We start from the raw sequence: 24,734 nt of genomic DNA, 5'->3' as shown, positions 1-24,734 counted from the left end.
TGTGATTTACAAGTCATTAGTATGGCGTGTCCTCTGGTTCTAAGTCAGGTCCAAGTCAGGATGGAGGCATAGTGATGTGTATCCCCCCCTCAACTCCACCCTCAAATGTCAAATTTTACGTAGCTGTATCCATAGGACTCAACCGTATCCTACAGCCTGCATTAAATATAGGCCCTAAGCCACATGATAACAAGTGGTTGTAAATGAGAGGAAGATTGTTACCTATGTCACTGTTCATTTTACAGTCTGTGGCATTGGATCCAGATGGCCTCCTTCATCTTTCTCTAGTGTCCAGTGACTCCTGCTAAATGGCTTTGAGCCCTGTGTTTTGATTGAGGAGGCCATTTGCATTTGACGCAACAGATGATCCTTGAACAATGACAAGGGTTATGATCTCCCACCATATATGTCCAGAGGATATGGGAATCTTTCTGTCAGACACACGTCTACCAATGTCGAGAGGTCATATTCATCAACTCAACTCATAAAGTCAAACATTTTCCAGGTAGTTACCCTCATGCCGCCAACAGAAATGTAAAGCGGCACAGATTTTGTTTAGTTTTTGGGATGCTATGTCATGTTCTATTACAGCACATCATGACAGGCAAATTCAGTGGGAAACCTATTCACAAAAGTAACAGAAGGATCACTCTGTGATCAACAGCATATCCAGGCAACATAACAATAACAACAACGGTGGAGTTTATTTCTGGGTTTTTTTATTCATTATTCACACTGCAGTGGTATTGTTGATATGATACTGAATATTATACCGGTGATTGATTCCCCCCATAGCTCTTCTACCTGGTAAATGTGTTGTCCCATGAGAGTTTCTCTTTGAAAGTCTTTGAAATGAGATGCCCACTGTTGGCCTGTCCAGAAATGCAGACTTCAGAGGATCTGGCCCCTCCGTTGGGAGACAGCTAGTGGCTGCTACACTGTATGACTGCTACATCTCTCCATAAACTGTATGTGGCCCCAGGCAAAGAAAACACTCTGGTCCCGGCTGTGATGTGCTCCAGCTTTGTTTCCAAGCAACCTTCCAGCTGAAAGCTTGGAGGAAATGAAGGAGGAGAGTTGTTGGAGAATCTCGATGGGGTGGGTGAAGGGAGGGATGGGTGTCTGTTGTAGAAGTGGCTCCACTTGCTTTAGAGACAGTTGAGCAGTGCTGAACTGTGGCTAAATATCTAGTTGTTTAGCTACCCAGCCATGATGGAAGACCCAATATTGGGAAATATATTTACCAGGAAGCCAGATAACCTAATTTACACTCAATGATTTGCTGGCTGTATGTTTTTTTATCATATTGCTGTATATTCCAAGTATTTCAGCAGCTTAGAGCGTCTCCAAGAATAGAGACGTACCTCCGAGTCTTGCCATCGTAATTCATTACACGAAGCGAGTATTCTTGACTAAACTTTGTTCCATTATAACTAAATACTGACCTGTCGCTCTATGCCTGCCACTCTTCTTCTCACACTCCCTTGATCTGACAGCCATCAGATTCCCACACACAAATACATGTGGGCTAACCAGTCTGACATTATGAATTACCTCTCAGAGATCCAAAAAATGGCTTGCTGACAAGATTCAACGGAGAAGGCAGGAGTACGACACCTGGGAATAAGAATATAAAGAGTGCGAAGTTCGGATATCAACTGAAAGTGGAAAACATGTTTGGCCTGTCATCAATCAATCGCAACACTCACTGTGGATAGTGTTTCCTCGGTCTCTTCTGTGTTTCTGTCAGTCTTCACATAAGACAACAGGTGACGGCTGCCTTTAATCTAATCCACTCCACCTGCCCTCGAAGCATATATCCACGTTTTCCATATCTCCTTTTATCCCATAATGGCACACTACTCGTGTTGGATCAGGCAGGGAAACTAAATCAGCCCTCTCACTCCATTGAATTATTACTCGAATCATGTGGTTTGAGTGACTGCCTGGGGAGGCAAGTGGAGCCAACCTGCCCCCTCAAGAGTGCTTTTGCACATATGTCGACGATCAAAGAGGCGTAAGTGTGCATAAAATCTGATCTACACTCAGTCGTCTGATGGATAGTGTAAAGAAAGAGAGCCCCCATTCAAGTAGCGTTTCATTTTACGTTCTTAACTGGTTAACGCTTGTCAGTAGGACCCCTTATGTATAACGTAGAAGTGGGGGACTTAAGCCATCTTGAGAATATTTTCTTAAGTAATATGTAAATTATCATCCATCCATGCAAAAAGATGAGAAAGCACAGTGTTCTGTGACCTTTCAGACCAGAATCTTTCTCTTCTTGCAAAGGCATACCTGCCAACACTCCAGGAGTCTCCCCATTGTTAACCCTTTCACCTGCTGTGCTCCCGGTTAGTAATATCTCACATCAATCTTAGTTGTACAATTTAAACGGGAGTGTTTCAGCTTCCTGTCGGATATGAAAGGGTACCTGGCAACCCAACCAAACCCAAATGACCCTGCTAAACAGGTGACACTTAACATTTGCCGCTGAAAATGGATTAAATACTCACCGATACCCCAGAAAATCTAGCTCTTTCCCACAGTCTATTGTTGGCAGGTATACGAAGGTCATTTTTGGACCTTTTGGTCTGTTGTTGACTTCTCATCAATGTGGATCATTTGAAGCATCAGCTCACAGTTTAAAGAGACGTTCAGTAGACGGAAATCTGCCAGACAACAACTTCACACATTTTTCTCCTCATATTCACCATCATTTCTTTGTGTTATTTATGTCCATTCGTATCCAACTCCAAGTGTGAAGCAATTAGTTGAGAGACACTAAATTAATCAGCAAAAATGTGGATAATTGCTTAACAGATTGGGTCATTTTAAAGCAAATTTCAGCAAAAATGCATTAAGCATTTTAATTTGATTTGAATTGCTTAATTGATTAAGCAATTCAAATAATCTGCAGACTAATCACTAGTAAGGGTAGTAATTCAGTTGCAGCCTTTAAGTTATTAACTCAACATGTATCCTTACCAATAGCATGTAATGCAATAAGAACAACACATAGTTGAATAGTCGCATCGGTGATAATAGCGGCGGTTGATTCAGCACATTTTTCAACAGGTTTATCTGTACAACTCTATAAAGTTACAGCTCCAGAATTGGCTAGCAAGGTTTTTGTATGCTGCTTTTAGAGTTCACCCAGGGCAATGTCAATAGTACTTGTTTCATTTCTCTGCTGTGAAATTAGGCCAGTGAAACATTGGGACAGGCACTTACCACTAATTACATTTTACTGTCAGATGTGCCCAGGTTCACCTCCAGTCCTCCCACAGCGACACGCAACCTTCCTTCATCCGAATCAACACGTGGTTTCTCCGGTGTTTGTATGTGCACAAACGTGAGCCAATTAAGGTTTGGTGCAGCAGCATTTAAATGCTTTCAGTTGCACGTGTGTGATCTTTATAGTAATAAGGACTTTGCATCGCACTCCATCAGTAGTACTTGTTTCCACCCTTAAATGCTGTCAGTACTCATTTTCTGTTCTGATTTAGTCCAGATTAACATCACAGCAAATCATTTAACACACTGATTGACTTTGTGCCTCTAATGTTCTGGCTGACTTAGGAGAAAAAGGCGAATGAGAGACAAGGATCTGAACTGGACTATCTGTATTACTTCCATCTCCAAAAAGTCATTATGGTCGGCCCCCGCCCTCTGCTCTCTGGGCCGCTGTGGTCTGCAGAGAGGAAAATTACATCAGAGGGGAAAGGATTTCAATTGTCTTCTCGAGGCTGAGGAGTGTGGAAGCCTGCAGGGCTCGGGGGACCTGTAGTGTTTTTTTTAAATCAGTTCAGTGATGGGATTGTCTCGGGGGACTGTGGGTTGGTCTGGACCAAGGTTGTTATACTCTACTTAAACTAAACTGAAAACTAAAACTAGGTGTAGAAACATTCTTTTAAGTTAACTGAGATGAAAAAAATAAAAAATAGAATAAAACTACACTAATTGTAAACTTAAAGATACACAGGATATTTAGTGTTAGTTTATTTGGTCATTTCTTTTTCCTTTTTTACGAAGGTTTTGGTGCTCATGTTTATTGGGACAAGGATGTCTACATGACTGTGAGTTAATTGAGTCCTAAGTCTTCCTTCTGACATATATTATAATAAAAGGAAACTGAATTCAAAGTAATCATAAAATAACTATATCACAGCCAGAAAGGGACATTTTTTGATGTTTTATGTTCCATGTTTGTGAGCGTTTGCATTGTGAATAAATGAATCCACAGTGACACAGGGATCTGCTTAGTGTTTACCTACCTAATCTCACTGTTTTATACGACAAAGGACACAAATTATTGTTTTTTTCTGATGTCATGGTGTGCAGTTTCCTCATGGTCATTCATTCAAAGTTCCATGTCCATCACTGCAACGGACCAATAAGTGAGTCCCTATAGGGAGAAGGCTGTTGTGGACTTTCACAAAGGAGACTACATGTCCTGTGTCCAACTCATTGTTATATTATTGACTAATTATTTTTTAACTTAGTTGAACTTTTTTCTTCAAATGTCCCTCTTCTGTGTTGCAGTTTGGAAAGGTTTAGGAAATTATGGTTTGGGCTGAAAATAGACCCTTTCATAACATTAACCAAGTGTATAAGGGTTCATTTCTCCCATGTGTGTATTGGTCCAGTCTTTTTTCAAAGTTGCTAAGCTATGACATTTCCAAAAACGTGATTGTTCAGCTGTAAAGAAAGTCCTAGAGCAACATTAACAATGATGTTTCAGGAACAACACCAACACGGGGATGTCAGATTGTGCCAATTTATCATTCCATGTGTCCGCATTTCCACGTTGTGTTGACATCACGACCCTGGTGTGTAAAGGTCTTATTACTGAAAATCTAAATCTAAAATGAGCAAACAAGCCTTCCCACTCTGTAAAATATATATACGAAAACTATTGCCTGGACCCTCTCCTCTGTCAGGAAGCATGAGCTGGGTCCTGATTGGTTGATACAGTGACAGTCTGCTGCTGCCTTGAGCATTACAAACCCCTGATATACCTATCAATTACGTCACCCCAGCAAATAATAAGAGTGTGACAATATCAAATTATCTCGCATTTTGTGCCCAACTCCTGGGCGGCTGCAAAGACAGCAAAGGATGGGAGCTGAGAGCGTGTTGCTACGGCAACCGGGAACAGTTCTGAGGCTTCCTCTAACAAGTTTCCTGGGAATGCAGTCCTGGCTGTTACATAAGATGTGACTTACTCTCTTTCTGTCTCACACACACACACAGTCGCAGGGCTTTTCCTGTGGCAGAATTTCACATTCAGCATGATTTATTCATAGCTGGATAGCTGCGCTGGATTTATGATTCCACCATGTAAATGCAAGCCCATGCAATCTACCACACTTGGCAAGAGTTTGCACGGGGGGCATTGTCGGACTCCAAGTCAATTTCTGTGGCTGCTGCAAATGAAAAGTGGGCTTTGAAAAGATTTAGATTGAGGAGATCGTTGCTTGAATAAGAAACGATACAAAGATAGCGAGACAATTTGGCACTGTCGCCCGCTGTTGCGATGTTGCGCGGGATGAAATAACCACAGTCGAGTCTAAAACTGGGCGGTGCATTTTTCAATGAGCGTTTGTAATCTCCCTTTTGTGTTTCATTCCAAAATACAAAAGGAGGAACCGGGAAGTTTGGCAGCACAAAAGCCTCAAGGATCGTCATTTTCCCGAGGAACGCTGATCCTGACACTTTTGTTACATTTTCCCTCCGTCACCTAGCGTTCCGTCCCCACTTTGACTGGCAGAGGGAGAGGGGAGCCGAGGAGGAGCGCTGAGCGTGGCACAGATAACACACTTCATCATTAGCGAGGCTCATGATAAGTATTCAGACATTCAGCAGCTTCTCCTTATCTGGCCTCCATAATCTCTCTGCAGCTAAATACTATGGCTGCCTTCAGCTCGCCACTCCGTAGGTGAAATTGGGTGTTAGAGAGGAGAAATTGCCATTTTACGTGTGTTGGGACAGCCTGCCAATAGCCTAATCATTTTTGAAGAGATTAGTGCTGAGGCTGATAGACTTTGTGTGCACAGCTCTCCGGGGAGGGGTTGCAGGAATATGCATATTTGCTGTTGCAGTTTCTGTTCACGCTGTACCCCGGATCATTTCACAGTCTCCTGTACCTGCCGTCTCCCCAGACTCTCCCGGAACACGCAGCCACACACAAGCTGTCTTCCCCTCATCATTACTGTTGTTTACAGAAGCTCGGCAGACAATAGCCACTTACCTCCGCCAGCTTCTCCTTGCTCTTATCCCTCCGTGCTCACTGGAAAACCTCTGCCCTGCTGGGAGAAAGATAGCGGGGTGTAGGCTTTGATTGTTGGGGGGGGGGGGTTCTCTCACCGCCATCGCTCACATTCAGACAGCACTCAGGTGTGTAAGCGTAACCAGCTTAGTGTGGGCTGCTAGAGGCTACGGTGCACCAGGCGAAGCATTTGGTTAAACGTAAGCATGTGCATCCCTGCATGTTTGGGTTTCGGTGATTCTGAAGTGATTTCCTCCCGGGAACGTATCCATCTTCCAATCACCGCAGGTCACGTTTGATTGTGATCACAGAACTGGAGATAATTATCATAGAATTGTGTATTTTCATTTTTTGTTCATCATATTGGTTAGATTTTCTGGTTGCATTTGTATCCCTGTAACAAGTATCTATGAAAAAACAACACAATGCCAACCATACAGAATTATTTGTTCGCCTAACCTCCATATCCAAGTGTTTTAATCACATATGTCTTGCTCTATATCTCACCCATCGACTGTATAAGGCCCAATGATGGCAAAAAAGGATGACGCAAAAAAAAATGCAGACGACTCATCCATCTTGGGTTTCTTGGGGTCGGACCTCCACACATGACACATATTCAGCACTTATGACTACTTTTAATTCCAGTTAACCTGTTAAGCCCAAGCAGAGCCCAATTAAGCTATTTTTGAGCACCTATGGTAACAATTTTTTTGGCCAAAATGTGCCAAAATTTGAGATTCCACCTGAGTACTCTGTACTAAAACCTCTTTTTTTTTTTTACTGTATTTGCATAAAGTTGGCAGATTTAATATTTAAATGTCTTTGCTATGGTTTGCTAGAGATTTGGAGCTGCAGCTGCATCATTCCTCAGTGATATTCATTCTAAGATTTCATTTATGCTGTGTGCCAACTTAATTTACTCTGACCCAGTGACATATATACATGTACTTACAAATCTGATCAAATATTTCAAGTGCTCCCTTCATTATGATACCTTAATTATTCAAATAGACCTGGTGGTTGCAGAGATGCACTCTGTTAATTATCGAGCTGAGGCACAAAATAAAGGCTAGTTCTTGAAGGTTAATAGCCATTACAAGTTCCTCCCTAGCTGCATGTTTTTACAGGAAACACATTACAATGACAAAGCAAGTTGCACTCCTCTGGCCATTTCATTAGAACATTTGATTGCTTTTGAAAATCTTTTTTGAAACAAACTCTCTGATCCACCCTTTGCGGAGGCCTGCCACTTGTTCGATCACCTGCATAGTTGTCATGTACATGTTGTACATGTTTTTCACCTTACAATTTTCACAATTACTCTAAAAACGCTCTTGTCTCACTGCTGAGCTTTTTTTTCTGGCATTAAAAGCGACTGCAAGAAGTTGCTGCTATGGCAGCTTTGTAGTTGCATCTGCAAGATTTGCTGAAGATGTCCGTATAATTGCCTTAGCATGGACACAAAAGGGCTGCAACTATTATTATTTTGACAATCAATTAATTATGTCAGTCATCTCTCAAGCACAAATGTCAAACATTTGCTGGTTCCAGTTTTTTCACTATAACGAATGTTTGGATTTTTGGTTGTTGGGTTTTGGACTGTTGGTTGGACAAAAGAAGCAAATTCAAAATGTCACTTTGGGCTCTGGGAATTTTTCCCAGGATATGATGATTTTGGTCACAATTCCCAGTAAATACCCAGGTATTTACTATCTCTATTTAGTTTCGCATTTCCCCCTATGAGACCCTTGCGCATGTCATTGGAGATGAACACACTTCTCGAAAAGCAGCAACTTGTCTGTGACTGACGTCTCTCCTTATGTAATGAGACGTTTAGTCAGATGTTTTCAAATAAAAAAGCAACATGAAGTACTGTCACAGTGACTGAGCAGATCCGGCTGTCAGCTGTGATAAACAGTGATTGTTTTTATTGTGTAATATGTCATTCTTTCAACACTGGTCACAAAGTCCCTGTTAGACTCCAATGCAGCATGTCACTTGGGATTATATGAAAGTAAGTGTGTGGGTTCCTGTTTTCTTTTTGTTTTGTTTCCTGATTAAATCATGGTTATGGTATTGATTCAGTTCTCTTCTCTAAATCATGAATTTCCATTTTGATTTATGGCCGGTTGTAAATGCCAGTCCGCCACCATTGTGCATTGCTTTTTTTATTTGGTGTCACACTCGGCCAAAGACAGATGGTCTATGAGGAAAAACCTCTGGGACAAGTGATTTCCTCAAAATTGCCACAGCAGTTTGAATCAGCTCCGTACTCCACTTGTAATGTACAGTATGTGTGAATCATCCTGCACTGTCACTTGGATGGACAAGTGAGTAGGATATCTGCCAGAGCCTTAAGCCGGCGTCTTATTTTTGATCGGAGCTGCTACGCTGGATATCATAAGGCTTGCAAAGCTGACAGATTTGCCACTTTGCCTCCTTTGTCCACCGCCTCCTCCACTAATCTAATAGCTCAGACCATTGCTGATTTGCCCTGAGGGCGTAGGACACAATTCCCTCTCTTTGATTTTTTCAAGAAAGGACAGAATTCTTGGAAGACTGCATTTAACCTTTGGGAGATGGATAAGAAAGCTGCTGTATCGATTTGTTTTGCCCAGAAAATAAGGGGTGTGACTGTCTTTCCCCTGGCCAATTGGAAGAGGTGCTGCTGGAATAGCTTGACAGAGCTGTTTTTGGAAACACTTGCTAACCTAGTTTTGTTTCTGCTGCTACATGCCACACAAAAGATCTCTTTACTGTCTTTGACGTTTGTTGCATATGGAATTTCTGATTGAAGGTAAAAACATGTAGGATGTTAAAGGGACATATTATGCAAATTTCCAGGTTCAGAATTGTATTTTGTGTTACTATAAGAATAGGATTACATGATTTCATGCTCAAAAAACGCATCAGTTTTCGCTGCAGCACTGAGTTACCCCTCTTTCTGAAATGCTCAGTTTTAGGCCGCTCTTCTGAAGCCCAGCCTGCTCTGATTGGTCAGCTCACATACGCCTGACTCAGCACCGCTAACAACAACACCAAAGAAACTCTGCTTTAGTAATAATTTTGTGCCAAACGATGCACGAGTTGTGCACAAGCAGTGGGCTGTCACGAAGTCAGGAAATTACTAAAGAGGTGTTTCAGGAGAAGTGTTTTCTGTGGGAGAGAGAAGCTCCCGTCAGTGCAGACTTTGGCCTTTTTAACTTTTGCGACCTTTAACATGCACAAGAGCATATATAAAACACTGTAGGAAAAGAAGAAAAAAATGAAAACGGTCTCCTTTAAAAAACAAAACTTTTGATGAATACTACTGCTACTTTAACTACTGCATACGAGTAATTAATACACTGTGTGAAAGTGCTTGGATAAAGAACTGTTAAAGGGTCACGACTGTGTACCAGTTTAAAAAACTAGTTTATTCCCTGGTTGACTGACAATAAGTTACGTAAATCATCTTCTTTACCGTTATATGCATTTTTCCATATTTAAAGGTGCAGTGTGTTGGATTTAGTTGTATCTTGCGGTGAGGTTGCAGATTGCAACTTATAGAGCACTCCTTGTCTGACCCTTCCCTAAGGAAGCTGCTAAAAATGTTCCAAAATAGATATAAAAAGCTTCTTAGGATGTAACAAAAACACAATGTGTCTTAGTTTCGGGTGGTTGTACACTAATGAAAACATTGAAATTATTATATTTCAATTATATTCCATTTGTGCCCCTAAATCCTACACATTGGACCTTTAGCAGCAGACCAGCTGGATGGTTAAGCAGCCAAATGAAAGCAGTGAAGCAGCTTGGACTCTTTGATGCCAAACAACTTTGAGATGACACGAAACATTAAAGACTCTCATCAAGAGTCTCTCGCGCGTTGCCTCAAACACTGGGACTCGTCCTCGCAGTCGCCTTTATCTTAATCCTGTCTTAAATAGCGCCGCGGCTAGCCGCCATGCTAACCGCTGCCAAGTCTGAAGGTCGCACGCCTTTGATCTCTCAGTCTGGTCCAGCGCTTTATTATCTTTTAACTTTGTTTTCAACTCCAGTTAGGGTCTGAGCCAGAGGGAAGAGTGGGAGCTGTCACTGATACTCAGCGCAGATATAATGCTATTTAAATGCTAATGTGTTAAGAGGAGCAAAACGACCTTTACTCACAAAACAGAAGCCCTTAATAAATGAGCCTCTTCCTCTGACTGTGCTCCTCTTCCCCCCGCACCTTGTGTCAGGCTCGAGGTGTGTTTATCACCGTCGAGCTCAAAGGGCTCTGACAACATTATAGAGCTGGATATTGTTCGAGGCGTTTAGTCGGACATGAGGGGATGATTACAGAACGTCCCAAGTGTCGAGCTTTTCCGGTTATCATGAAGGGACTTTTGTTGTGTGTCGACTGAATTGGGTCAGCCTTCACATAAAGAAGAAAATCTGCAATGTGATAACATCAGTCAGTATTGCAGTGACACTATGACTTTAAAGGGACATTATGGATTTTTTTTTTGTTTTACCTTAAAATAACCGCTTCAAGATCATTTCGATGGTACAGCATCTTTTAGTAGGATCAGAGGTGTCTCTATCGCAGCCACTCTGCCCGCCCATCAGTTGTTTCTGTACTATGTAACTTCAGTGAGAGGGTAGGATCACGGCGCCATCCATGTTTACCTCAAGATTTATTTTTTACAAGAATAACATTGACATATTAAGACATAATGAGTGCTTGCAGACCTGGGATTTGTATGTACCATCGTGGTGTTGCACTCAGAAACTGTTGCGGGGGGGCAAATCACACAAAATACCAATGTCTATATAACGTTGCTTTAGATTCAGCCTAGGTACAAAATTAAGGGGATATTTCTATGATTTTAACATCTGATTATTCAAAATTGAGTAATGAAAGAACAAGAAAGTGATGCAGATATAGGCCTATGTATTTCAACAAAGGAAAATAAGGAAAAAACAGAAATGTTCTAATTTCAAAGAATCTCTGTGGCCAATCGAGTATACATTTTTAGTTTACAAGGTGCACTTCAACGCACCATTTCATTTCAAGCATGATTAGTATTTAACGCCTGGATGTAACTCCAGTTCTGTGTGAGTGAAAGTGTCTATATATATACGGCACTCAGATCCATTGGCGTGTTTAAAATGATTATTCTTGTGCATCACCTTTAAGGCAGCCTTCTGCTAAGTGTTTTATTACACATGCTCACATGGCAATGGCGATTAATTGCGATTTTTCGGTCAGCGCTTTAAAGGAGCGCCACTGTCTTTTTCTTTTTTTAGAAACACTCAGTGTTCTTATTCTTTCCTTATCATCCCCCCATTAATGTTTCAAGGCATGATTGCCTGACAGTCAAAAGGAAAATCCTGTCTTCCTGCTGTGTGCTGTGCTGAAATTTAATTGCCATCCAGTTTCTGAAATCACCCTCAATCCTAGCAGTCCATCTGAACAGTTGGCACCCTTGCCAGGAAGCTGATAATGTGATGGCAGGTGCTGGTATCAGTGTAAAAACAACAAGCCCTCTCCCTGTCACAGATACTTGTCTCCCTGTTTGCAGAGCACTTGCCAGAAGGATGCACACTCACCGAGAGAGCAGCTTCCCCTCAATCCGCCTTGTGTTAATATTAAACAACCTTCAAAGCGTTTTGCAGGACTTTTTGAATCATACGTCTGCTTTAGCAAAACTTTAAGTTCTGTATCAGCAGAGGACGAGGTGAAAAGAGATGGAGGGCGGATGAGTCTGTCATCTGTCGTATAATCCCAGGAAATGCCGTAACTCTGCCGGTAGATAATTTATTCAGTGCAGCTCGCTGAGATACCTCAAGGAATAGTCAGCCGTCAGAGAAAGGCCTTGGAGTAAAGGCACTGACATAACTTCAGACAGAAATGTAGCATCACATCAATCAATAATGCACCGTCATCCTTCTGCTGAAAATACAGGCAGGCAGTGAACCAGACTGACTCAGACCGAGCAGCTTCTCCCAATTTAGCTTGTTGATTTGTATTCTTAAGTAATATTTTTGATTATCTCTGTTGAAAAAATCGTTCCTCCTGAGGGAAAGTGTCTCACCCTCTTTTTTTTTCCTTTCGTGCATGCCTTGAGTAACCTGAATTAATTTTAACATCAGGCTGCCAACTAGACACCCTCACGTAATACTGGTAAACAAGGAGAATTTGTTTTCTCGGCGACAGATGGAGGATGACATTAACAGAATGGCGAGGCTGCACCTCTGGGCTCGAGATCTTAGACCTCATTAAAATTAAGTTTGAATGCAATGAATTTCATCCAGTGAAAGATGAAAAGGAAACATCCACCTTAGCCCACAATTCACTCACAGCAGAGTGAGTCATTCTTATGATCTTCGAAGAGGGTTCTCAGTGATATTGACAAAATAATCAAGAGGAAAATCCTCAATGTATCCAGTGACAAACATGTTCTGGGGACAGTGACAGGACCCAGAGGAGTTCCAAAGAGTACACTGTGCGGTGGGTTACTTGTATACTAAAGTGGAGCAGATACAGTTTTATTAGAATGTAAAGGCATCCAATAAATCTTTTTGAGCTGTCATAAAAATGACTTTAAAATGTATAAACTGAATAGTTGCTGGGTAGGTACCGAAAGGACTGAGAGAAACAATGTAGAGTGTGACATGATATAAATTAGATATTTTCAAATATGTGTGGTTGTATTCAGCACTTGTCTTCCATTAATTTTAGAAATGAGAAATTTTAGATATCATTACAAATACCAGAGCTCTGAAGGATTGCATCCACAGAAAGAAAGATGTTTTCCTTTCATTTATTTTGACTTAAGGCCAAAATCATTAACATTCCACACATTGTGGACTCTGTCAAAATGTAAATTGAAATGGAGACATGTTTTCACATGTATTTAAATATCTTTCATGGCACAATTCTTAAATGGGAAATCAAACAATTTACATTGTAGTGCGGGTGACAGGGTAAGGGTAAGAGTTGGGGTTAGGTGGGTTTACAGGTGTTGGCGAGTACTACCGCTTATATAAAAAATATTGTATAATACTTTTTGTGGCTCCAGTGACATCACGTGGGACTTCGCGTGAGGGGTGTGGCATTGTGGGTAACATAGATGTATATAGAGTGCATAGAATAAAGAAGATAGATTCATGGGTCTACAACATTTATTTTGATACCTTTTGAAAAGAAAAAAAAATTCCAATGTTTCCATAGTGTGCCATGATACGATGATGGGAGAAAATATTTTAAACGATGGAGTTGTTCAGTGCAAATAGAAATGTCTGGAAAAGACAGATGTGTGTGTGTGTGTGTGTGTTTCCTACTTCACAGGACAGTGCACAGATAGGTTTGAAATATGACCTGGATGAGATTTTCGACTACCATATGCAGCTTTTCATTGAGGACCAAAAGAGAAAAAACAGAGGGGAGGCAAAACGGATTGTCATTTCATGACTAAACAGATAATTGGAAATGTTTATGATCTTTAAGATTCTCCAATTTTGCCCTTTTTTGTTTTATTATTATTTGATGGCCTTCAGATTGTTTTGGGGATCTAATTCCATACTTTCACTGTCTACGAAATAAAGCCACATTAAGGCGGAGGATCAAGTTTATTATTTACGTGTCATTCATAAAATAACCCGTGGAATGTTAACCTCCACCGTCCTGACACGATTCAAAGGGAAAACATGGTAATTACAGTGACCGCAGACGGTGGTGAGGCATAAAGATAAAGTAAACCTATCCTCCCCTGATTAAGTTAAATACATTGGAGTAGAGTGCTGGGACGTCTGCCCTTGGTGACCGATCACACAGAATTGGGTTTTAATCTAAGACTACATGGCCAACAGAAAGAAATGGAGGGAGGGTGCATTTGGTGATCGTCTCCCAAGGACGCCTATCTGGCCGTACGCCTCACAGCACTCTCCTCTGGGCTTTGACGAATGATACCAGCACCACGGAGTGATAGGCTATTATTTCACTTTGCATCGGATAAATGGCAGCGGGGGCTCCTACCTGTCGCCTGCCTTTCTCTTTCTTTCATTCTCTCTTTTTTCCTCGTCACTCTTAGCAGCCTGCCATCCCAGACCTGAATAGAAAGACTGATATTTTGTCTGGACAATCTGTTGATTTCACTTTCACATATCAGGTGTGCCTTTTGAGTTTTTTGTGTCGTTTGAATGGATGTGGGAAGTGAGAAATCTGTTTGTGGCCGGCATGTTATTTGGTGCAAGGCTTTTTACCCCTCATCGTCACATCTGAAAACCATTTCTTGTTCTGGGAAAACGTTTTTTGATATAACTTTCTCTCTCTCTTTCAGACCAGCAGTATTCATGGTCGCCCTCGCAGTACTTCGATGAGGAAAGCTACTCCCCTCCACCCAGGAACATGAAGGGTCTCTCCGGCGGCCGCCCTGCCCAGCTCCAGCTCACCTCCCCCACCTCAGCCCACACCTGCGGCCTCGCTGAATGCGACCATTCCCTGGACCATCACCTCCACCATGGCAACTCACGGCCCCCCTCCTACCTCCTCAGCCCCACTGAGAGCTGCCCCCTTGAGAGTCACCATCGCTGTTCCCCGCGGAGCTCCATCCACTCTGAGTGCATGGTGATGCCGGTGTCCATGTCAGCCACCGACCACTCCATCTCTAGTAGCACTTTCCCCCGCATGCACTACGGAAGCGCTTCACGGGACAGCAGTGGCAACACTCCTGGTTGCAGGGAATCCCGAGACGACGGTGGCTCATCCTCGCATGGTGGCAGCGGCAAAATGAACCGAATCCCAGCAAATCTCCTGGACCAATTTGAGAAGCAGATGCCATTACACCGTGATGGCTTCCACACGCTGCAATACCAACGCACCTCCACCACAACCACGACTACAGAGCAGCGCAATGAAAGCCCCGGGCGAATACGCCACTTAGTCCACTCTGTACAGAAGCTCTTCACAAAGTCGCACTCTCTAGAAGGTTCCTCCAAGATGAACGGTACCAAAAGCGACTCGCACCGGGACAGCTCACACCACCACCATCACCACCATCAAGGCCACCACAAACACAGCAAACGCAGCAAGAGCAAAGAACGGAAATCCGACGGAAGCGGCAAGCAGCGCTCAGGAGGTTGGTGGAGTTCAGATGACAACCTGGATAGTGACAGCACGTACAGAACACCCAGCGTCATGTCGCGGCATCCTGTGGACCACATCAGCCACTGCTACCCTGAGGCAATGCACGGCCACCTGGCTGGAGACCTGTCCCTAAAGACCTCCAAGAGTAACAACGATGTTAAGTGCTCAGCCTGTGAGAGCATAAGCATGGCACCTGAGGGAAAGTTCATGAAGAGGAGCTCCTGGTCAACGCTAACTGTCAGCCAAGCCAAGGAGGCCTACAGGAAGTCCTCACTCAACCTGGAGAAGCCCATGACGCCCACCGACCTCAAGCCCAACATCAGGCCCTGTCACTATCTACAGGTGAGTTTGTCTTATATTGTACTATAGACTGTGATGCAGATTGAGGGTATAAACCAGCAACTGAGTGACATTCTCTTCCCTTCTGCTATCTAAGTAATGGTGTTAATACCCTTCCCTATGTGAAACAGCAACCTCTGGGCTAGCTGAAAATGCCGAGTCAGCCACACCCTAGCCTGGTTGTTAATAACATGAATGTAGACAAGCTAGCAGTTGCTACCTTTTCTTACCCCGCCACTGTTTTGCAGGGGCACCGTCACTGCTTCTTGGGTTTTGTGGCACCCAGGCAATTGTGATCCATATAAAGAAATGCACATGAGCCAGGGCGTCCTTTCTCCTTAAGCAGAATGATAATGGGTGGAACCAGACCTTTATCCAGCACTGGCATAGCGCTATTAAGTGACTACTATGTGTCAATAAGGTTGTGTGTCTTGAGCAGTGGTACCCATGGGTGCACAATTTCTCTAGTCAAATACTATAGCGACTAATGTCTCTGGTCATTAAAACCTGCATGTACATTACTTTCCCAGATAGCAAAATTGTTAACCATACACGTTCATCCGGCCCACATAGCGTGTGGAATGATGACACTTGGGCAGTCAGCTCCTATTGTGGGCCAGATGAGTGTGTCAGGTATACTTGTGCTCTCTGAGTTGGATGAATTTTGATTGTAGAAATTTGTAGACAAAGAAGCAATTTTAGATCATTTTAGTCAGAGCTCTTGATAAAAGGAATAACCATTTGGAACAATTAAGGCCATGAATTGGCCATAAATTGGCTACAGGCCAATTTAATCCTAATTCCCCAGTTGGAGGAGAAATTTGGTCTGCGACCTTAGTCGGTATCACTGTTTGTCCCAGATACTATGGTAATGTGAGGGAGATAGATAGGGATATAGATCTTTAACCTTCTGAACACAAGTTTATAGATGTACTTGAAAGTCATATGTCTACATTTGAATGTGAGAATAAAAGGCATTTATTTTGAGTTTTGGGGGGTGAGAACGGAGCCAGTTGCCCATCTAGAGGTCCTACAGTTCAAGAATGTAGGTTGAAAGAAAGCTATATTGTGCCCATTTAAGTCTATGAATATCATTAATAGATGACAGGTATTTGGAACGTTGTGTTAAAAAAAGAAGATTGTGGTTTGGGTGAAGCCACATGATAGCGACAAGCAATTGAAGCGATGATAAAACACACATATTTTGGCGCTCAGTCACTACAGTTGTGAAGGAGAACTTGAGGCAACCTTCGCAGCGCAGACAAAAAACATCAGTTCCAAAACTGAGGCCTGTATTGTACATCACAAAGCTCTCTATTTCTGAAGGCATTGGCGGTGAATAGACAAGGATGAAAAGTTGCACATCTCAGCTGGATTTCTGATTGATCTAAAAGACAGTGTTTTGTTGGTCGGTGCCCTGGATATTACAATGTGAACATGTCCGATGGCTCAGCATGCGGCGGCAGCACAAGGGACGGGCACAGCAGGACAAATCAATTAACTCCATAAATGATCTGTGCCAGAGGGGAAGAGATGGCAATATGAGAATAAAAGACCAGAGATGAATGTTGATTTTTACTGTGTTGTTAGCTTCAGTTCTACATAGCTTTCAGACCTGGGAAAAGGTTAGCATTTAGCTCAGGCCTATGATTGGCTCAGCGGGACGCCCAGTAGCATCGCTGGGATCAATTCGAAATGAGTCAGCACTTTACACAGAAGTGTCTCATGAGTTTTATATGCACGCTGAGGGCTATATGGAAGAGAAAAATGAAAAGAGGGCATGCTTATAAATCCTAAATTGCAAAATCAGGGAAAAATAGATTCTGTAAAGATGCTGCTCAGTATACAACAATGTGATATCTGATAGCATCATGTAAGTACGGCCTGCGGGCGAAATAAAGTGAGCACTTCAGCATATTGGGAGAGAAGACTTAAAAAACTCTGTGCTCTTAGCAGAGAGTGTGTTGCAGGATTAGGGACTGCTGTGAATGGAAAGCCAATACATTACTCAAATCAGCCAGCAGAGCCAAAGAAACCACTCAATCTAAGCTTACGTCAACAGAAAATGTTTCGGAGGGCTAATTTTGACTTGCGTATTTTTAAATATAACTGATGATCAGTCTGAACTGGACAGACGGTGCACTCATCCACTCAAATGTTTTCACAATCCCAGTAAGTGCAGTAATCTCTCAATGAGAGAGTCGCAGTGTTTAGTGTGCCCGACCACGACCCCTTCCTCTCTTCTGTTTGGTCATTCAGCTGAGGTAGTGTCCGAGTCGTGGCACCATAAACACTTCTAAAAATATCCTCCCCTCCTCCTTCCTGCCGCAGGGCTATATTTAGCCCGGAGTTATCAATCCAATCCGCGCGGGGTGACACATCTTCCCTCCCCGGGGGGGGGGGGAATCAATGCCCTCTCCGAGAGCTGGAAGATGCTTTGAAGGAGAGAGAGGAGAGAAAGTTGAAGATGCATACCACCGCGGTCAGTGCCTCTGTGGATGCATCAAGATACTCAAGGCAGCAGAGGGGAGGAAACATCAAAAGAGATGGCTGCTTTTGCTCCCCATGGCTAACGCTGTTGCTCCATCACCAGGAGCAGTCAGGCAAAGAGATGGAGCCAATAGTCAGGGATGATACTCACACCAAGGGGTCACGTTGAGGGGTTTTCACTTCCTGCTGCTGAATTGGGATTACCCACAACTGTCTGTGCTGCTGCAACATAAAACTGTTTCCTGGGAGCGTGTGTGTGCGCTGACTGTCTGTCCATGTATGAGTAAGAGTGTGTTATGATGTGTGGGTTTTTTTTTCTGTTTATGGCACACCAGATGGTTTGATGGTGTGCTAGTCACCTTGTTTGCGTCCTTGGTCATCGACAGTTGGAATGAGAAAACTTCTGAAGTGTTGTGCAAATATGAGACGGCAAGCGGAAAGATACGCAGGAATGTCCTACTGACGTAATCGAATGCTAATCTGTGTGCATGTCGCAGGTGTGTGTGACTCTTTAGAGTGGGTTAGCTCATGTTCATGTATGAGAGATCGATTAACCGGACATCGGGTAAGACAGAGACGGATTACTATTGGCTGCTCTTTCCCTGAAATGACAGATGTTGGGGAATCAGACGTGGCATCAGCTATCGCTCTCTGTCTCTGGCTAAGTCATTTCACAAATTAGCCCCAATTAGCCCCCCCCAAGCCACACACACACACATACACAGTGTGTTTTCATGAGTTTGACTGTGACTTAAATATTAATGAAAGGAGGTGATGGTGGCAAAACATCCGTCTCTGTTGGTGACAGGCTCACCTGGACGCATTTTGCGCACACACAGAAGGTGTTTGGGGTACCGTCTCTCTCTTTCAGACACACACTCTCCAAATTAAATATGTAAATACACCTGGACTGCAGTAACAGCTGTAACCTATGCCTCCTCCACCTTCCCTGCGCCCAACGTCACAGCACAGTAACTTTGCCTTTCTGACAACTCTCAGCCCTGATTAAGGCAGTGGCTCCGGCAGACGCTACTCTGTTCTCTCCCTGCATACAGTACTGGAGTACAAAGGGAGGATTAGTCTTTGATAGTTTTGCTGATAGGGCATTGCAGAGGGATTTAATAAGCCAATTAATTGCCATGTTGGCTTGCCAAAGGTGGAGCTTGAGACGCAGAAAGGCTGCTGATTAAATTACAAAAGGAGAGTGCAAAGCAGCAGAAACAAAACTGGCACTGTGACTGTAGGTTACAGTAACACCACCTACAGACACACACACAGGGGTTCCCTAAATTTTTCATGAAGGTGTTCCCAGATAACCATCAGGCCACCAACCACTACTTAATAAGGATTCGTCCCAGGAACTCAGGGATCAGACAGCAGTTTGTAGCTAAATGTTACTCATCACTGTTGCCTAAGGCAACAGCGTTGCTTTGTGTTTAGCACCATGTCGGCAAGCATCTGCTGCATCTTTCACTGCCTCAAACCTCGAGTTTCCTTGGATTCTACAAGGAAGTTGTAGGTCTATAACCATTTAATTGTCAATTGTTAAGCACATTTTCTCCCATATCCTTTTTTTATGTGCTACTGCTTTCACAGGCCAAATCGATAATAATGCCCAGCGGAGGTAGCTGGTAATTTTTGGAGGGTGTGATACTGACATTTGATTCTGTAGTAGCATTTGTTTGACAATAATTCTTCACTGGATTAAAGTTTTAGAAGGTCATTGCCATTTGGTGCAGCCCAGAAAATACAGTCGTGTCTCATGTGGGGCTTTTCCATACGCATGTGTTGGCTTGGGTTGGCTCGGTTTGACTCGGCATGTCAGCCAAACGAGGCAGAGATTCACATTCCATTAGAATAGGGTTGCCTGCATGAGGATTTGTCTTTAACTAGTGGTGGCCAGCAGAGTGGCTGTAAATACTGTCATTATCATGGAAGAATAATTGCTAACAAAATTGCAAACACAGTTCATTTCCTAAATAATCTTCACAATAAAAGTCTTCAATTATTTAGTAATTATATTTTGAAGCGGCAGAAGTAGGAAATGTTGGGTTTTCACCAGCAGTAACTTAACATGACTCACGAAACAGCTGAAAGTGAACATGATGAAACCATCAAATACAGCAGATGCCTGAAAGTACAAACAGACTTAGGGGAGAGGCTAAACTTCAAACCACAGATATTCAAGTGGAACCTACAAAAGCTAACAAATCAGAGGGAAAAAAGAGGGAGCTCTGAGCATTAATATATTGACCTTGACTTGTTATTTCTTCTTTCTGATGCACTCTCTTCCGTCTCTGAGCAATTTACAGTGTGGTTAAGTATGAACAGCTCTCCTGTAGGCGAAGTTTTCCCCCCACAAAGTCTCTGATAAACCAACTGTATGAAATCTTCCCGGCACAGACAAAGCTGCAGCAGTTGGTGAAGAAAGTCAAAACTCTGGCAAGCTTAAAAGACAGATAGTTGTTACCAGGCGCCCAGACAGAACCAAATGTTCCTTGTTTTCTGGATGTGAAAGTAGCCAACTATGTTTTAGTAAATCATTGGCTGTGTATCTATCAGCTTTTGAAAAATGATTTCCGGCCCCTGAGGGGAGAAATGCAGTTGGAGATGGAAGGCGTCGACATTAGTGGCATTAAACTCATCTGTTAACACCGCCCATCTTGGGGCAGCAGCTGATGTAGCTTTCACTAAACGAATATTTCCAAATATCATAGTTAGCCCGACTGACCTTTTCCTCAGCACTTTCCTCCAGCTACTCCATGGCGGAATACAAAAAGTATCACTAGGCATGTATAGAAATCTGTTCCCATTGGATCTGCCTTGGGGTCTCCTACCATCAGTTGCGGTTGTAATACTTCCAATGCAAATCTGCCCAAAGTTGTCTTTAATGTAGTGGGTGCTTATTTCGTCTCAACAGTCTCAATACCCAATCCTCCTGAAGTCCTGAGCTTCTTATCATGTCTCAAACACAGCTGCTCCCTCTGTAGATAAACAAGGCTCATTCTAAGGTAATAAAAAACACAGTGATTCTTAATTTCAGGTGATTATACACTACTCTAAACATAGTCGTAAATATTATAGTTCATTTCTGCTGGTAGATCCTCTTGAACCTCCATAAATTCCACGCACTGGACCTTAACACATGCATTTATAACATGTGTCTCCCTGTGTGTTGGTTAGTGAGCACTCTTTAACCTGTCCCCAGCCAATAAACATGGAGTGGAATTAAAAACGTACAGGTGTGAGCACTTGGCTCAAAGTTGGCAACAAAAGGGGAGGCCGCCCACAGCGCTCTATTGCGAAAAGTGGATTATTGAACCACTGAAACATAATAATGAGGTGTGAAGGTGGAGGGCAGAAGTCAGACGTATTTGTAATGTGTGGATGGGTGGATGGGTGAAAGATGGTGTAGTGAGTGAGGACATGAGAGAACCACATGCTCTTTTTAGATATTTCTGAAAATGTTTCCTTTTGTCTGCTGTCTACTTGTTCACCTCTTCCTTACACCAAACCTAAACCACCCCAGCTGAGGTGAATAGCTTGAAATGTTCAGACTGAATCGTTTGTCCTGTCCTCTCCCTTTTTTGTAGTGTTAGTTTCAAACTTTGAGGTCTGTTTAATGTTCCAGTATTTTGCTATCATAACCATATAAAATCACCTGAAACTAAGATTTTTTATTTTGTTACCTTAAAAGTAGCCAGAGGGAGAGGGTCCTCTTTTACGGAGTCTGTCGTGCTAATGTTAGAATGCTAACACAATAGTGAACATGGGTTAGGTAATGGGGACACAAGGCTAATCAGGCTCCTGGGAGCCTGATTAAGCACTGGCGCAGGTGTTAGTTTCAAGTTCCTTAGGAAGCAGCCTGAAATTATATGCGGTCACATCATAAAAAATGATGGTAGTAAAAGTAAGACGGTAGTAAAAGTAAGTAAAGTAAAATAATTTAGGGTTTTGCAGTAAGGTTTAGGGTTAGGGTTAGATATGAGCATGCTAGCATCGTAATGTGGAGCTATTGATATGCTAAAGTGAGCACTGAGCTCGAAGAACGGCTTTCCTTCTGTAAATACAGTATAGGCTCACAGAGCAGCTATGTACACCTGATATTAAAATGGGATTATACCTGGATACATTATCCACATCCGGTAGTTTCAATGCATTCTCTATATCCTCATTAAGAACGGATCTCTGTCCTCTGGAGCAAAACTTGCTTGAGTGATGTGATGTGGTGTCAAACTAGACCCAGAATCCCTTAAAAAAATTGTTGCATTTCTGAGTTATTGTTTTTGGGACAACTTTATAAACTTTGTATGAATCTGTTTACTTCATTATTTGTCTCCTCTCGTAAATGTGGCGAATGTTACACATCAAGTCATTACTTTCTCTGTATGAAATATTGTGCCAGTTTGTCGCAGTGTGTTGTGGCGTTGACGCGTAGTCTACTCTTTTACTAGATAAATATACGCCTTATAATGAATGCAATGTGCACAGTTCCCATTTCTCATTAATTTCCCGCCCTTATCGCTCTCCTTTTTCACACAGTTTGTTGAATAATGCATCCTTTTGGTGCTTTCGGAGGCTCGTCACTTTTGGCCTTCTCACTTGATCGCTCTCTCAATTAATGTAAGCTAAAAACAGGTACTTGTATCATTGTTATGTTTTGTACAGATGCCAGCATGTCGTATGGATTGGGTTTACACCGGCCTTGGATCTGAACGCAGCGCGAGCCGGACTATGTTTTGGTGTGGTCGGCCATATCCGATCACATTCCAACCACAGCGCATTACATTAAATTCATTTCTCACTATCCAGGTAACCTGTCTGGATGTACATCTCAAGTTAATGCCAGGTGCAAATGAGGTCTTAATCCTGTTTTTAGCTGTTGGACACTGAGACTAGATGTTTTTGATACTTGGATTCAGAGTTAGTCTCAGAAAAAGCATCAGCTGTTGCTGCGAGAAATACTATTAGAATCAAAACATAGCAAGATTACATAAATTGGACAGTGGCTCACATCATCAGATCCTTCACACCTTCCCGTGCATGACTGTTTTTCCTTTTCCTTTCATCGCCGTGTGTCTATTTACACTTCTGCGCAAACATCTGATTGCATGAAGTGTCAGTAAATAAACAAGATGGAGACGAGACGAAAAAACACAAAGCCCCGTGTGGGGGCGTTTAAGCGTGAATAGAGGAAGACGGGAGGAGAAGAGTCGGCGGTGGGCGTGCGGGTGGGTGTTGAATCTGGTCGAGTAAGAAAATTCGCGTTCTCCCCTGCAAGGTGGGAAGAGGAGACGGGGAGGAGAAAAAAAAAAGAAAAGAAAACAGCACCTGTTCCAACACACACAGCATACCCATGCAATCTTGTAAGAGGAAATGAGGGTCTGCAGGCTGGTGGGTGGGATTACCACTGATTGAACCTTTAAGAGCTCACTACCTCTCCCTTCCTTCCCCCTTCTCTCTATCCTCCTCGGCCGACTCTCTGCTCTATATCCTTTCTGTCCTCTCGCTCTCTGTCTCAGCTGTCTCTCTACGCTTTATCCTTTCTATCCTGTCTCTCTCTCTCTCTCTGTCTCTCTGTCTCACCGCCTAGCTCACTCTATTTCTTAACATAATGGCAGCGACTTATATTTCTTAGTGGAAGAGGTCCTGCGTATAGATAGAGCTGCAGAGTTAATCAATGAAATGCACTGCTGCTCTGCAGGAGAGTTGGCCGAGGCCTGGCCAGCCTTACTACCCAACACACACAAACACACGCAGACACACACACACACACACACACACACATACTGTATACTTCACACTCCCTGTGGGCTCCTCACAGTGTCAAAGATCAAAACACTGAAAGCCAAGGCAGGCACACACAGCTAATATGCCAATGTCTGCTCAATCCCTCAATGAGATGCATGTGAGGCATGTCACCCATGTTATTTATTGGCACATTTAAAGTGCCAAAGCAGCTCAGGCATAAAGTGCTTGTGTAAGGAGTACCCACTTAGATAAACCCCAGGTTATATAGAATACGTAAATACCAACCCCCCCCCCCCCCCCCCCAGTCATGTCTGAATCCAACTGTTCGAGGCAAGAAGACTGTCATCGTGAAACCTTTAAATATGAATCTTCACACTTGAGCTGTGAAGTTTCACACTAACCTTGGCTCATAATCACAAAGGGGTTTGCCATAAAATGTGCCGCTGAGCAGAACACTTTATTTAGGAACAACAGAATCATCAAATGCTCCCTGAATGATTGCACATGAAGTGGTGGAACGTTACCAAGTACATTTACATTTACATTTACCTGGGCGCAATTTTGAAGTACTTTCTACTCCGCTACATTAGTCTGACAGCTTTGGTTATGATTTAGTGTTAAGATCAAGATTTTACACTATGGATAATATAACAAACTTACCAATGGTTTCCAAACTTTTGGCCTCTAACATCTTACAATTAGCAGTGCGTAGTGGGGGTCAAATTTTAGATGTTTATTGGCTACTGTCCCCAATTTGACCTGGTTTTAAAC

General features: G+C 42.8%; 1 protein-coding gene across 8 annotated transcripts in view; it reads left to right on the top strand.

Annotated features, from left to right (window-relative positions):
- The window catches only part of dlgap2a (discs, large (Drosophila) homolog-associated protein 2a), a 191,942-nt gene that overhangs the window by 113,940 nt on the left and 53,268 nt on the right, over window positions 1-24,734 (top strand). For all 8 annotated transcript variants that reach the window (XM_030443627.1, XM_030443626.1, XM_030443629.1 and 5 more), the window contains one exon: window positions 14,578-15,725. In XM_030443627.1, the coding sequence (XP_030299487.1) occupies window positions 14,578-15,725 (1,148 nt within the window). The remainder of the gene's footprint in view (window positions 1-14,577; window positions 15,726-24,734) is intronic.

The sequence above is a fragment of the Sparus aurata genome, chromosome 16 (genome assembly GCF_900880675.1).
Source record: "Sparus aurata chromosome 16, fSpaAur1.1, whole genome shotgun sequence".
NCBI classification, from domain to species: domain Eukaryota; kingdom Metazoa; phylum Chordata; class Actinopteri; order Spariformes; family Sparidae; genus Sparus; species Sparus aurata.
The sequence above is the reverse complement of the archived record's forward strand: the minus strand, read 5'-3'. Positions and strand labels throughout refer to the sequence as shown.